At 34.9% G+C, this 16697-nt stretch overlaps 1 protein-coding gene across 2 annotated transcripts in view; it reads right to left on the bottom strand.

The window, feature by feature from the left end:
- SCYL2 (SCY1 like pseudokinase 2) overlaps nucleotides 1–16697 on the bottom strand; it is a 34221-nt gene that overhangs the window by 15505 nt on the left and 2019 nt on the right. For both annotated transcript variants that reach the window (XM_021552902.3, XM_021552901.3), the window contains exons 2-9: nucleotides 15194–15397; nucleotides 11130–11287; nucleotides 7135–7279; nucleotides 6341–6490; nucleotides 5507–5728; nucleotides 4540–4656; nucleotides 3058–3183; nucleotides 1436–1612 (exon numbers count right to left, since the gene is read on the bottom strand). In XM_021552902.3, coding sequence (XP_021408577.3) covers nucleotides 1436–1612; nucleotides 3058–3183; nucleotides 4540–4656; nucleotides 5507–5728; nucleotides 6341–6490; nucleotides 7135–7279; nucleotides 11130–11287; nucleotides 15194–15370 — 1272 coding nt within the window. In that variant the 5' untranslated portion in view covers nucleotides 15371–15397. The remainder of the gene's footprint in view (nucleotides 1–1435; nucleotides 1613–3057; nucleotides 3184–4539; nucleotides 4657–5506; nucleotides 5729–6340; nucleotides 6491–7134; nucleotides 7280–11129; nucleotides 11288–15193; nucleotides 15398–16697) is intronic.

The raw sequence follows: 16697 nt of genomic DNA, 5'->3' as shown, positions 1-16697 counted from the left end.
AGCACTATCTCTATTCTCCTTCAATCCATCCTCCCACACACCTGGAAATCCATCCTCTGGCACTCTGAACCTCTGTATTTTTTTCCAGAATTCTGATATATTAACTTTGAAAACATGACCTAGATATTTAAACTCTGCCATACTAAAAAGACCATAGAAATAATAGTTCAATAAGACATATAGTCCTTTGCATTAAAAACACCAGCATAAGAATTTCACAGTGTCTAGACAGTCACAGAAAAACTTTGCAAAGACACATCTTCACGAGTTGGCTCCAAGTTTGAATTTTGATTCCATCATCTCTCAAAATATAAACTAGCTTTTGTGTCCATTATACTTCAGATCTAACTTTGCTACAAACTTTTTGCAGCAAGGATTGTGTCACAAATCTAATGCTAAAGGCAGCAGAACACAGAGTTACCTTTCAAGATGACACAGCGCAAATGAGATGTTCACTGGCTTCTGGTTTGTTAAACATTGACTTTTTTCAAGACAAAAAACTAACATAAAACTTCAGAGTACCAAGTATAAACAGCATCTAGTAGTTCAAATTTCCTGAGGTATTCTCAGTTAAACAGATGTCCCCTTCCCTGCCTCCACAATTCTCTGGTCCAGTTTTCTGAAACCCAGAAATAAAAGGTCTGCTATGTTTACCTCACCCTTTAAGTGCTCTGCAGAAAAATAATGGCACACAGGAGTGAGCTCAGAGGAATGCATACCTGTCTCTCATCTGTGGAATCACAATGCCCTACTTTTCAACAGATTTCTCATGGTGATCATCATGGTGATGACAAAAGGATGCAAATTTTTGCTCCTTTACAGTAACAACTATGTCTTAATATTTTTATACATTTAAACAGCAAGGAAAACAGCATATTTTACTTACACATTACATCTGTCAAATAAAAATGAAATTAATTTCACCAATTTTTGCACAGTCCTCATACAAATACTACTCTTAATATGAATAAATAGTACTTCTTAGAGAATGTCAAAGCTAAAATTTTTCCACCCCATAATCCCAGTGTCAGCAAACTGGTTACAGGCAAAAAACCCCAGGTTCATATACTGATAGAATATATGCAAACATTGTACTGTACAACCCTGCTCAGATTGCCCAGATATCTGTTAAAATGCTTACAAATGTATCTTCTACAATCAACCAAAACCAAGTGGTAAATTAAACCTTTTTTGCAAATCTCATCTCATCTATAAATGCAATATACCCTCAGAACACATCTAAACAAGCAGAGGTAGAGGCTTTGAGAATTTCCTGGAAAAAACTATTTTGAATGAATCATGACTAACTGCCTGGACAACTACAGAGCAGACTGGGCAATGTGTGTGAAGCTGTAAAAGGAAAATAGAACAATTAGAATTTTCAGGGAAAACAAAACCACAGACAAAAATTGTAATATGAATAATATTAACATACCTGGATTGGTTCTTGCTGCTTAAAAACAGGACCAAGATCAGGCAGAATGAGCTTGATATATTCCTCTTTGGTGCACTCCTCAGCAATTAAGAGAACATTAGGCAAGACAAAGGGTACCATATCCGGATTCACAAATTCAGAAGTCAAGCAAGGCAGAATTCGCTGAATTATAACACGCTGAAGGAAAAAAAAATGCCAAGTATGAATCATGTACTGCACTGCAGTAAGTTACCATTGTGCCCGTTCAGCAGCTTTTGTATTACCCTGATATTTACAAAAAAAGCAGACAGATAATTTTCAGTTTTGATCTCTTATTTACACAATACACTGTAGTCAATTTACACTGTACTACTCTGCTTAATTTTCTCTGTTTGCACCCAAAACTAACAACTGTGAAGATCAACAAAAAGCAATTAACAGTACAGAAAATAGGACTTCGAGCCACACGAGTTATGAAAACCATACTCCATATGCTTTCTTTAAAAATACCCTAAAAAGACCCTTAAAAATACCTAATAAACCCTCTGAATTAGTAAGTTTTTCTTTCTGTACCCCATCGTTCACTGAATAAACAAACACATAATCTACTATACCTTCCTGCAAAACTCCAGATACATTCCCTAAACAGGATTCTGAAAACTGTGGATGTCTACTGTAGCATTAGACATCCTTAAATGATTTTGAAGTCAATAAACAGAAATACATGGTTCAAGGGCACAGTAACTTCCCTCATAAAATATACTTTCAAGACAGAAAAAAAAACAAAAAAAAATGCCCTAAAGATAATTTGGTCAATCCACGGCCGTCTAAATTTAGGTGAAATACATGCCACTTATTTCCAAATTCAAAGGAGCAACCATTTCTGAGCAAATGAAAAAATTACTGAATTAAAAAGAATAAACTATGGAGTCTAAATGTTGCACAGTGTAGTGCAAAACATAATTAAAACTACAGAAATCTAATGCACTGGTTGAGAAGCTCAGTTATTCTATTATGTACTAAACCAATACTACTTTTCTATCACATATGCATTACGGCTTATATAAATTAAGGTATACCACAAAAGGAAAGGGAGCCAGTCTAGACATATTGCTTAACACTACACAGGAGAAATATGTAATGCCAGGCATTTAGCTTTGAGATTTCTGAGCACTGCCAGCACAACAAAGCACTTAGTCTACTGAGAGAAGGAAACTTTGCATCATTCAACATTAAAGTACTGCCTTGCTATGAAAAAACTTGAAGCAATCTTATAGGAAGAAAAGGTGGCAAATTGGCTTCAAAGAGCTGTGATGGCATCTGGAAACACAGGGAAAGCCTTGTAAGTGGAGAGAAGACAACTCCCTTTCAAAGTGGGATGAACTACAACAGGACATGCAAATGATGGTTCCTTATTTGGCTTATTTGCCATTTTCCATTTAAAGTATTATTGATTGCCAAGGAATACTTCCAGAATAAGTATGCTCCAATCTCCCTTTATTTCCTTCTACTCTATTCTGACAGTCTCACAGCAGTCTATTATGGTAAAATGCAGCAGAAAGTCCAGCATTCTAAAAGTCAAAATGCTAACAGATGTTTATGTATTTTCCAACTTGCTATTACAAGACATCGTTCAGACATACCTTAGGTAGTTTTGGCAGAACTTTTGGTAGTCCTTTAAAAAACTGTGATTTCTGCAGGTTATCCCTTTGAAATAATGAATCAAAATACTGAAGCGTCATTGCTCCTACATCATCGAAGAATGGTATCTAAAAATAAGATTAGAAGTTTGTGATCTGGAGGGGGACAACACTGACACTGCTACAATAATTCCAAAATATAATCATCTATCTACCATTCCAATGCACGACAGTAAGCCCTTATAATGACATGTCTGCAACTAACAATTAGAAAATTAAATTTTTACATACCAAGTAGTAAAATATTCAGAAACAAGTTGGTTACTAAGACAGAATTTTCCTAGGATTTTTCAAAAACTCATGCATGTTATGTATATCTAAGTTAAAACAATATTTCATATACAATAAGTGGCTTACCAAAAAAAGTATTGAAAAATAAAAACTTGGAATAAATATTCTTCTAGGAATAATTATGCTATATTATATTACAACACAGGATTACCTATTAGGATTACCCATCCACATCTGGCTCCCACCCCTGGAAACTCCAGAAAACCCTGGAACCTCTGATATCTCTACCCTATGACTCAGTGTGCAGATATGGTAAAAGAGACTCAATATCTTTATAAAACCATACTTCTTAATACAACTCCTCACAGATTTATTTGTTGTAGTCCTTCAGACATTTGAGTTGATACCTGAGAAATATCTGCCAAGTCCCTCACTCCCATCTTTCAGCATATTGGTGAACACAACCATCACCTGATCCCTCTCCCTTCTTCACCCACTGTTTCTTTCAACAGTTAAAACACTGATTCCTATTTCTGCATACCATCTTTTAACACCACAGCAAACTAATAAAATCCTTTAGCAAAGCAGATCTATAAGCAAGAATCTGAAAGGCTATCAGATTGGAGAAAACAGGGCATAAGACAAGGGAAGAACAATGCTACTTTCAGATAGGAAAATGGAGCAACAGTTTTGCCTAATTAAAACTTACATCATATCCTACTTGCAATTAAATTTTGCTTTGTTATGGGAAACTATTTCTGAATATAATTTATTGTTCTGCAGACTTCAAGAATACAGCAAAATCTCAAGCTAAAAGTTAATCCTTATGTTTATTGCCCTATATAATTTTCTTACTTTCAAATCCTTCCAATCTAATTTTAAAGTCCAAAATGTAAAAAATCACAGCACTGAAAAGCTTCCAATTGAATGGAAAGGAATAAAACAGTGTTCCAATGAATAATTTTTTAATAATTGAATAATTTTTCTAAATTCTGTCTCAGCCCCCACTTTTTCCGTATAAATAAATGTCAGCATAAGGATAACTTTTGGCATCAACTAGCATTACATCTAAATGGTTAAAAACTATTTAGCATTTCAAATAAAATGATTAACAGAAAACACTTCAAAATAGCTCTACAAATCAAACACTCATTTCTCTCTTTCCTATGGATCCTGTATTTTCCATGGACTGACCTTAGTCATTTGATCTGCGTCTGGTCTGACTGCCGGAGCTACGTTTAGGAGTAGCTTTACATGCTCACGCACCTCCTCAGGTATGTTCTCAAGAGTACTGGAGCTTAAACGGCTCAGCTGTGGAAATCATTCAAGCATGAACAGAAGTCAGAAAACCCTGCAAGTAACTATTTCCAATATATAGCAGGTCTATACTTTGTTCTCTTGATGGTTTCTCTACTCGTGCATTTGATATCCCTCCCTTCTTGCTCACAGTCTTTCTGTTTCCCAAGTGTCTACCTCTTTTAGGTCCCACCCCTGTTTTTCCAACTTCCCACTGTAGTTCAGGTTATCAGACAACACAAACATGATATTTTAAACAGGCAAATGTCATTATCTGAGGTGTTGTCTGCACACATTAAAACACAGTACATACTGTGTGGCAATGGGCACCCAAAGAAGTTACAACCAAGGAAACCTGCATATGAACAGACATTATTTCAGTTGATCCAATTAACTGTGACACTGTCCTGTGTTAATATTCACAGTCCACAAAGAATAGTGGTGAAATAGTGATAGCAAAGTGGATACCAACTGCCATGTCAAGTGATCAAATCACTCTAAACCCAGCACTCTTCAATGGTCCTACATATGTAATTCACTTCCAGGCGTTTTATACTGTTCACCCCAACAGTTAAGCATTATTTCACAAGACCAGCATTCAACAGGTTAACAGAGAAATCAGGTGAAAAACGCAATTTTTAGTTTATAAAGTTGGTACGTGTAACCTCGTCTAAACATATTTTTATTTCTCATATTTTGCTACAATTCTTTTTCTTGTTGTAACAACAGTATGCAGGGTAAGATAACACTGTCAGATGGTTTATGTTGGAGCACTGATAGTTTTCTCAATATTTAAATCTATTTGACAGTAGTAACTTTTCAAATATGAAAATCAATAAACAATAACCATAAAAAGAATAAATACCTGGTCCAGCTGTCTACTAAAGCTTTTATAAATATCTTGCTTGTTGACCTCAAAAATTGGTTTCCCTTTATTAAACACTGCATACATAACAGCTCCCAGAGAGTACATATCACTGGCTGTCTCACAGCTCACAGAAAGAATATATTCTGGTGCTAGATACTCAGGATTTGGAAGACACAAGGATGGCAAGTTTGGATCCCATTCCTTACACGGGAACTTTGGCTACAAGAGAAGTATGAGAAGTGAAACAAAGTACATTTATCAAGGATTTTTAAATACCATTTTCAAAAAGAATCTCAAGCAGCGAAAAATAATTAAGCCCCTCAAATTCAATTAAGAATCAAACAGCAACACATTAAGGCAAAACTGTTAAGAATCTCTGTCTGTAGCTTAGAGTGATTTGCGGATGCAATTTTATCTGAATATCAGAGCTGGGAAGTGTAATTTAAAATCAAAGCACTGCTGTAATGAGGAAACATGAGCTATGATGGAATTAATTTTCAAAGGTAGCAGCCAGACACTGAATAAGTGCAACACACTAAGTTAGACTTGCAAGTCATCCAATATGAAGGGGAGCAAAAGTGGCACAGGCTCCAGCCTCTGTTTGTCACTAGTCTACTGTGACCCCACTGAGCTGACTCAGGCTCTTTGCCTGAGACAATCAAATGCAGAGCTTCAATCCAGACCTGTGCCATATGTTCTAACTACTGACCAACAAAATACAGAGGTGAATAGTAAATAAATGTTTACATACAGGGATGCAAAATCATGAAACTGGTTTCAGGAAAAGACCTGAATTTGAAACTGAATGATGATAAATATAAAGATTATTACCTCCTGTTCAGATGGATTTGTTGATTGGATACAAAAATCAAAGCCCATAATTTTCCAGGCTCCACTCTTATTCAAGATTATATTTTCAGGAGTAATATTTCCATGAACCATTTTGACACTGCTATGCAAAAATGACAAACCTTCAGAAACCTGTTCATAGAAGATCATTATTTCAGGTTAAATATTTCCCCAAACATCCTGAGACATTTACAAATATTCTGTTCTTATGGTCACAGTTAAATTCCTAAGTTAACTCAGAAACAATTTTTCATATTTTAGCCTATGCCTTAAAAATTATGCATGAAGTAAACTAAACACAGATGGGTAATCAACGGGTGAGATTACTAATGTTAATTAACTATCACAGTGTTAGTGTGGTGGCGCATTCCCCTCTCCTCTCATTATGTTCTTCATCTCAGAAGAACATAATGCTTTATGAAGCTGGTCAACATATTTACCAAGCAAAACCTGGGAGCTAATGGCTCTCCACAGAACATAAAGAAAAGATTCACATATGGAAGAGACAGCTGTAGCATAGACATTTACATGGAAAATAAAAATTAACTGAAGTTTCTATTTTACATGTCAGAACAATCAAAAAAAGAATAGCAGCTTAGAGCTTCTAGTGGTTATCCTCTTTTACACTTAGTGATCAGGGCAGTATTATCTCTCACCTCACCATTGTTTGATTTACTACAGGCAGACAAAACTTCAGCAGTGTACTGACTTCATTTTAAAAAAAAATCATTAATACTAAAAACAGAAAAAAATTATAAACACAACCTGTACCATACCTGAAGCAAACCATATTTGGTCTCCACGTCATAAAGTTTGTATTCTTTAATGTCTGATGGTAAAGGAGAAGGTAGGTTGTCCCAGCTGCCAAGAACATTAGCTAAACTTGCACAGACTGGTTCTGTACAAAATGCCAAGCAATCCCTGTATAGGAAATGCATTGAAATATTTCTTGTACATAAATGCAATATATCTCTTGATATAGATAAATAAAGAACCACACAAACACCATATATATTGCCAAAGCACCTGGTGCTACCAAAAGCCATGTTTTATTTCCGGTTTTGAATTCTTTTAATATTATACTAAAGACATAAATGTCTGAAATTTTAAAAAATACTACAATTAGGATAATTTATTCTCTAACATTCACATAAATTACTAATGATTCACACAATGTTTCATAACTTTTTTTTAAAAAACAATTCTTTCCTTGTCCTGATCCAGGACAAATTGATTAAATAATTCTTACTACTATTAAAACTTGTAAAATCAGACTTCTACCTATGCCTAAAACCAACATGTCCCTGACTGAAGCAGTACTTAATGAGGTCAGACAATGATCAGAAACTAAATTAATATAAGGGAGCACCTGAATATTCTTTTACTTTGACAACTGATAGAGAATATCTGCAAACACAAATACACACTTGTTATATGAACTGCAGTTTGCATGTGAAGTGACTGTTCTCTAAATTATTTTATTGATTTTTTTTTTCTTAATGAAAAATTAATGGTCTTGCTTATGCATTTTTGCATCAATTGTGTTTGAAAAGCACAGAAGAAGCAAACTTCCATACATAAGGACTGGTCATAACACTGTCAAAATTTCAAATATCAAAACTGGTCCTGAAACCAATATATGTCTCAATTCCACAAACTTCATGCGACACAGACAGAGTATTTCTTTACATCCACATCCTTCATACTGCTCTGCACAGCAGTGAAGGCCCTGGACAGCCATTGCAATTCACTCCTTAATTGGTTTAAAGGGCTTTTTTTTACCCATGGATGGTAGCACACATACCTACTTTAACAATCATTAATTCATGAGAATACTAAATACTGCATCAGTATGAACACAGAAAACAGAAACCAAGTAACAGTAACAAAGATACATTTTTGAATACAAAGTTATAGGCAAGAAGACAGAATCTAACTTTTTGATCACTCCATAAAAACATCAGAAGACAAGTCTCAGCATGAAACTACCACATTTTTTTTTAGTATTTCAATAATTAACAAGCTTGACCTTTGAAGTAAAGTAAGGCCACTGAAACATGCCAACCTCTTATTATCCACCCAGACTTTAGTTTTATCTACTGCCTCTCTAGAAGTAAAACAACTGAAAAGTAAAAAACATTGAATGCAAAGTGTCAGCCAACCTGACAGTTTTTTTGCTTGGTTTCCTCACTCCTATTCTGATAATGACATACTTTTCATGTTTCTATTAGTATAACTAGGGTTGTACAACTTGTTTCTGTTCTAAACACAAGTCAAAATGAGAACATAGAATGACAAGTACTTTCTTTTCAGTCTGACTTCAACTTTACCACAGAGCTTATCCATTTAGTTAAGGCACAGATGAAAATACCTGAGAACAGTTATTCTGTGGTTTTCATAACAAACTCCCTGATTACTGCTGTTTTGAGGGAATAAAAGGATGGCTGTTTATTTTTTACTTGAAGAAGTAATTAAAAAAAGGGGCCCAAGCCACAGTATTGGAGGGATGCAGTAAGCAGAGTATTGCAGAAGGTGATGTCTGCCATCAGGGCAGCTGCCTTAACAATTTCCTGAATAAAATCAACACGAAATTCAGAGTAATAAGATAAAAACATTTTAAAAAACAAAAAGTGACAGCTAAAAATACATAGGCTTTCTACAGGGAAATAATGTAAAAAATGCAATGTCTAGTAAATTATAAGGGACAATTCATACTACTACTATTTTTAAAGGGTAGGAATGATATTATAAATTAACGCATAATTTGGGGTTTTTTATCATTTTCTTCAATAACAAGCTAAATATAAATTAAAAATCTTTTCCAGTGCTGTTAATGTAATTCAAGACTAATTAAATATTTAGTATAAATAAGGAGTTACTCATATAAATACATGTTAAGAGGCTTTACATCATATGTATTATGTATATTTATATTAAATATAACTATGTTGGATATCAGTAATTTGTAGTATAAACATTTGATTAATAGTGGAAAAACTATCTACACACTAGGGTCAGAAAGGTATGGCCTTTCTTTCCATATGTACTTCAGCCCTCCAGGTGCATTAAGTGTCTATTTGCACTATAAAGGAGAAATATAATGGGTGACCTGCAAGCAGTTCTTTACAACTGTGCGTTACTTTGGGAAAACACAAAAGAAGAAAAAAAGGAAGAAAAAAAAAAAGATTAGGTACAGCCTAGCTAGAAGCCCATGAGAGATTTCTTCAAGAATAAGCACTCTGGAAAGACACGAAATCCTAAAACAATCTTACGGCATACTTGCACAAAGTTACACACATATATATTCTACATAAATCTTTATTTTGCTAATCTTCTCCAAAAACTGTTACATCCATTTCTGGCACAGCATGCAACTGTATAGGTTTTGTGCTTCTGGTGTTTCTACCAGCAGCTGAGTGTGCCAAGTATGGAAACAAAAACAGCAGAAGCTAAGTGTAAGGCATTACTAAAAACTCACAAACAAGAACTGATGTAACTACACTGTTACTTTTATTCAAAAGGCTTAAATGCTTCGCAAGAACACCACCAAACCTTTCTTAAAGGTATGAATCTTGATGTTTTCTTCTGAAGGGTAAAGTTCAGGGGAAAATTTGCTGAGTCAACTGGAAAACTGTGACAATTTTAGGAAGAAGCCCAAGGTATACTCTGGGATTCACTTGCACACCCTATAATTTGAGATGACCCTAGGCCATTTAGCACATAATAGTTTATTTACTATTGTAGCATACTGAGAGCTGCCTTCAACTACCTAATTTATCTTCTTTAGGCCATTGTAAGGGACATACTAGATCATAGGTGCAATGACAGCTTTGAACCACTGTTAATGTGAAATCTGTTTAGCACTGGAGGAAAGACAGATATGAATATGCAAGTGCAACTTAATCCAATAAACCTGTTTCAAAGCAGGCATTGGAAAGATGAAGAAGCATTCCGACGGTATTCTCAGCTCCTAGAAATCATTTGGAAAAAGTCAACACAGAAAGGAAGGACATTATATAATGAATCTTTATCAGGCTATAATTTAGGATCACAGAACGGCTGCAGTTAGAAAGCACCTCTGGAAATATCTAGTCCAACTCCCTTCCTCTTTGGGGAATAAAACCCTAAAACCTCCATGATCTTCTCTGGAAGTATGAGGATCAGATTCCTATTTTAATATGAAACCTCGTTTTCTTTGTTAGATTTTAGTACGTTATTATCCCTACAGCTGAACAATAAATCTGCAAGACTAACCAGCTATTTTCCCTGGTGACCAACCTTTCATAAATCAAATAGGCAATATTGAAGAACATGCTGAATTTTGTGTCTCTCGATTGGCACTTGAGGGCCTATTCAACATATATTTAGCTACAATACATACAATTTATCAAAAATCCCTAATCTCACATGTACTAAATACATCTCATACATGGAACTAAATGAATGAATAAGTTTTGAGAGAAAACTATTTTAAGAGTGTTCTTTAAACACGAAATGGATTAAAGCACCAAATTTTCATGCTGTAATGGTCATGTGTAGCCTTACAGCTGCAACTGGACTAAAATCAAACAATAGATTATTAAATTTGATTCACATCCAAACTACATTCTATGGTGGGGGGAATATGGGGGTAGGGTGAATACCTTGCCTTATAAATAAATACACTAAACTTGAATCTCATCAGATGTATGTATTGAATGTTCCAGACAGTTTACATACACTACCAAAACAATGATTAAAAGTAACTGTTCTCTACTTTACTACAGCTTACCTGGACTCTTCTAATGGGTGTTGAACAGTAAGTAGTCTAGGGTGTCGAAGCCTAGTTAGCTGTTGAACACCTCGTTTTAAGGAATCAATAATCTGATCTTTTTCAAATTTTTGGTACTTGTCTATTAGCTTCTTATCAAAGACAAAAACAGCCACTTCCTGAAAATAAGCGACAGAATTCACTCAGTATATAACACAGCCAGAACCTAAGTCTATACACAATTATATACAAATGTTTGTTGAATCAACAGTACAATCCCACCAATACAATAACAAAACAAAGAAACTGACTTTTTCTTGCCTAGTCTCAGTCATGAATGAGGTTACTGTAAATAAACTCTGAAACAGACATTTTGAATTAAGGTACTAATGCTCCTTTATTGTATAAACAGTAACGCACAAACTATAACCCTACCTACACAGTGATAAAGCAGCAGATTCACAGTCAGAAATCAGTTTGATTTAAAGTAGATTAAAGCATTTATATCAACTATGAATAGTTAAAATATTCTGAGTATATATCAAGCATTGCTTTATTAAACCAGGTGCTGTCTCAGTGTTCTGCTCCAAACCAGTACGATCTGACAAAACAGTCACAGTAGTCTATTAACTGATCAGAGCATTCACATGATAAAACATTAAGAATTTTGTAATACTTAAAGATGTGCAAAAAGAAGTCACAAAAATGTTAAAAACAGAGAAATCCTCTCCGACTTCTGCAACTAGAGCAGGAGATAATTAAGAAATTTTTATGAAACTTTGAAATTACAGAGGTCGATGTAAAATAAAAAATTAGATTACATTACCATCTGGGAAGTTATTAATGTGAAATGTATTAACTGATGAAAAAAAGAAATTAAAAACTTTCATCATGAAACAGACTTTTATTTGCTGCTACAACAGCATTATGAATAATAATAATAATAAAGGTTAGAAAGCAGTAGAAAATAGTATGAAAATACAGTTTGCAGTCCCTAAGAGGAACTCAATGCTCTTTTACTGCACATTTTATAACCATTACTCTAATTAAAATCTCACAGGAACAGCTTCATTATTAATTAAATAAAACCCTACGAACTTTTACAAATAGGCTATCCACAATACGAAATTCAGCCCAATACACAAAAATTGTTTTTTAGCTATTTTCATTAAGCCCTTAGCAGGTGAATACTTGTAACTATCTCTTATTTCCTGCCTCTATCCATACTGGCTCCTTGCTCCAGCTTTTAGGTGTGATGGATCAAACATTGACACAAGGCTGAGAAGAGCAATGACAGGGGATGGAAGACATACACTGGGACATATACAATAACAAAATTTCAAACTCAGACTTCACTTATGAAAAACCTTCTGTTTGATGACAATTCAGAAAGTGAGTATTTAAATCTGCTATGGCTTGAATATTTTGTGATGGGTCTAAGTAAGTGCTATTGGCGCTTGCCACAAACCTGCATGGTTTGTTTAGACTTGTAATTTCCTGCTCCTGGCAAAAGAGAACACAATTTGTGCTTCAGATCCTTAACCAGAGGACTCAAGGACATTAGCTCCCTCTTGACTGTCTGTAGCTTTGTTGTTGGGATTTACCTTCTGAATTCTGCTAGCTTTACAACTCAGCTGGCAAGTGCTTAGTGACCTTAGCCTATCTATTTATGATTGCACTTTCTAAACAGAAGGACAAGTGCCATATTGTGCCAAAAAACCTGTAAGTGCATAAAGTCTAAGTTAATAAATTTAAGATGAGCTGAAATACATACTGTGAAATTATACATCTATATATAACCAGAGTGACTCATAAATCTTTCAAACAAACAACAGCAGATCAGCTATGAAATAGCACCAGACAAACAAATGCACAGGTAAATAATTCCTCACATTCTGTTAGGTTGTTACTAAGTCACCTACACAGTATGCAAGGAAAAAAAAGGTACATTAAAAAAAAAGTAACAGACAAATATTCAGAAATCCTGGAAAAGCAGCAAGGCAGGAACCAGGCAGCCCTTGAAAGAGAAGAATAAAGTTACAGATATCTATTGCCACCAGAGATGGAGTATTTGTAACTGCCCATTGGCTCAAAATAGGAACAAAAATAATCCTGAAAACAAAGATTTCTGACTACTGTAATGTTAAAACCTCCAAATTTAAGTCATTGCAGCCAAATAAAACAAATAAATTATTACTTGTGTTGTGCAAAGTGACAACAACGGGCGTAATTAAGCCCTTACATCCTGCTTGTCTGATTACAATACACATTGCAAAAAAACCTTATAGCTTCAGGTTACACACTTGTAATACAGCAAATATGTGCAACTTCACAAAAGTGACTGCTATCACCTGGAAAATGACAGCTAGCCCAAATAACATTCAGAAGGCACATGGGAGAGAAATAAAAAATAATGTTAAAGAACATATATTGCAGTACAACACACCATAAGTTGCATTGCTGCACAGTTTGTTTTGCAATGACAAAGTGAATGTTGACATGATGTTACCTAACTGGTAATGTTAATAATGAATGGTAACTGCATGTTAAAAGACCAGCCATCTGAAATTCCATGCAGTATAACTGCTGCTGTATTTTCCATTACTAATGATGGCATACAGCTGCACAGATGTTAGTCAGGGTTTACAGATATATTGCAGGACCACATGGAGCACCTGAACTTAAACTCTGTAAAACTGTTGGTCAGAACACCCCTGAAGGCTTGAAAAACGTGATAGACAGGAACCTGGTTACATATACACTGTCAACTATAAAGCGAAAGAAACTTGCTACAACTCTCCAGACCTTAAGGACATACCTTCTACAGGTCAAATGCTTACTAGGAACATAGATTGTATAAAACCTATCAAAATTACCATGCTTCCAATGTAATCACTTCGTATAGCTGAGTAAGACCAAAAAAAAAAAAAAAAAACCCCAAACAACTGCTGTGCTGGGTAAATTCAGTAAATAAATGATGCACAGAGCTCTGCAACAGCTAAAAAAATGCATTAAAACATGGCAGAAGTACCTGATTAAACATTATTCAAACTCTGTCACACAGAATCAGATCACACATTCTTTGCAGATTATTTATTCTGTGTATTATATATATCTATTTGATAATGTTTATTTGCCTATGAGCTAACAGATGGTATAAACATTTTCCAAAGGCATTCCTTTGTGTCCATTTCTTTCTGGTACATGTGCAGCAAACTGATGCACTGCCTGAATAACTTCACATCATTTAGCATTACATTTACCTCAAGACTGTAACTTATTAACACTTCTATTTACACTTTGAAAATTGTATTTCCTCCCTGAATTTGAAAAGACTTTTCATATTTCTCCAGTGTAACAAAATAATTTCCTGCAATAACAATTCTTAAACTCTTTTGGCAAACCTTCTGAAGTGACAGTCCCATATTAATTTACACATGTGACTTAAGTAAGTCAAAAGTTTGAGTTTTGGTGCTCTAAACCCTAATACTTTAAGGAAACTAAAAAGGAACACTACTGATCTGATAGCAGCACATGGAAAGCATAAATAACTTCCTTCACAACCTCCTCCTCTATCCCATGCCTTCCTGTTACAGCATCTCATAGCTTAACGTTTCTAACTGCTCAATTTCTGTATGGTAGCTGAGCAAAAAACTACAGTGTTGTTTGCTGACAAAAAATGATGACATACTTCATAGTTATTTTAAACTGTAAAAAGCCAGAATTGTTACCAAAAAAAAGCTGCAAACTGCAACAAACTGAACAAACTGGGGAATCAATCTATGGTAAAGCAAACTTCTTCCTTCTTGTCAGATCACTTTTAACTCAGATGAATTCTTGATCTTGGTTCCAAATTGTATGCTATGAATACAGAACCACTTCTTTCTCCAACAAAAGGCTTAAAGCATGTATCACTTACTTACATAGCTGAGAACAATGTACTTAAATAGTGCTGAGTTCTTTGTGTCATTTCACTACCCTTAACATGAGTCTATCCAGTCTAACTTTAACTGCCACTTACCAATTGCTACCAATCAATCTGTCATCTAATGTTTATAAACACAGGTCTTTACTTGATAACTCACCTGCTTTGTTGATTTTTTAGTTCCATTAAATATCTTCCAAGCAAGACCATTACCTCCACTGGCAATATGTCGCCCAACATCGAATTCCCTGGTGACGGGATTTCCCATGACTGCACTGGTGACATCAGCTGTCACCTTTGTGACGGTGCTCTTCAGCTTGTTCAGCATGGACTCCATGGTTTCAATTTGCACCAAAAGCTTACCCTATAAATACAAGAAAACAAAAGTTTCACAGTCCTCTCAATTTAACCATTTCTTGAAAACTGTAATAAAATAATACGCAAAGGATTTATATACTGTCCCTCAGGACAGGAAAGGTTCACAACCTGTTATTAGTATACATCAAAAAGAGAAACACATCTGAAGGAAAACAGACTCCTTTAATTCCAGTGCTCACAAAATTACTCATTTGTCTGAAGCAAAGGATTGTTTAAGATTCCCAGACCAACAAAATAATGGAAGTGTATTATACAGACAACAGGTAAAAAACAGGAATATTCTTTCCTATGCAATGCTTTTCAAAATACAAGCTCAAAATTCAGTATTTTGCCCATCAGACTGCTGACATTACCATTTGCATTATACAGGTGTTAACGAACTTAAATATTAAGTGAAGTGGAAAGAAACAATAAACCATTTTTTTATGCTCTACCAAAATTGTGCAAGAAGTTTTTCTCATACCACCTTTCAAGTTTTAGAGCTAAAAGACTGTGGCAGCTTCCAATTTACTTCATCTTCCCCTGTAGTGTGGCCTTTCAGAGTTTTTTATATTTTCTTAATAAATCTGACTTGCCTATTCTGCGAGATACAAGTTCTGAAGCCTGCGTCCCATTTATACAATTGTTTCTCTGATAATGTGTACGCAGGAAAGAATGAAGGCAGCAAACAAACAGAAAAAAACCAAAAAGATATATTATTACAAGAAATTCATGATCTGGAAAAATGCACACAAGTCCTCACTGTGCAGCCCTACACCAAACTCCTATGAAGACACTGGCTCATATCCCTGTATAAAGAAACTTTTCATTAACCTGATAAATAGGTATAAACAAGGAGCATGGATTATTCTAAAAAGGAGCTATAGGCATTTCCAGGTCTCAGCAATTTTATTCAGCAGCTATTCTGTGGGCAAACTCTATATGCTAAAAGACTATAAAATCAATCCCAGTGAGTTTAAGATAATCCCAAATCTAATTTACTTGGGTTTAGATCTCATGCTTTTTCCATTGTTTTGCTCACTCCCAGCCATCAAATCTTCTCTAGTACCAATGCAACACCATCTTGTTAGGACTCTCAAAACTAATAAAACACTTTGCAAAATTAACTGCAGAAATATTACGAAACAATGTATGTGCATGCATGTTCAAATTCCTTTGTGCAAATATGAAAGGAAGCTTCTCTACAGAGATGGTGGGGAAATGGTGTAGTATTCACTAAATCAGAAGTGTCCTCTGCTGTGGGTGACAGACTTACTGCAGTGAGTAGCCTGTAAAAGCCACTAGGT

The sequence above is a fragment of the Lonchura striata genome, chromosome 1A (genome assembly GCF_050655825.1).
Source record: "Lonchura striata isolate lonStrDom1 chromosome 1A, ASM5065582v1, whole genome shotgun sequence".
In the NCBI taxonomy this organism is placed as follows: domain Eukaryota; kingdom Metazoa; phylum Chordata; class Aves; order Passeriformes; family Estrildidae; genus Lonchura; species Lonchura striata.
This window is presented reverse-complemented; position numbering and strand designations above follow the sequence as displayed.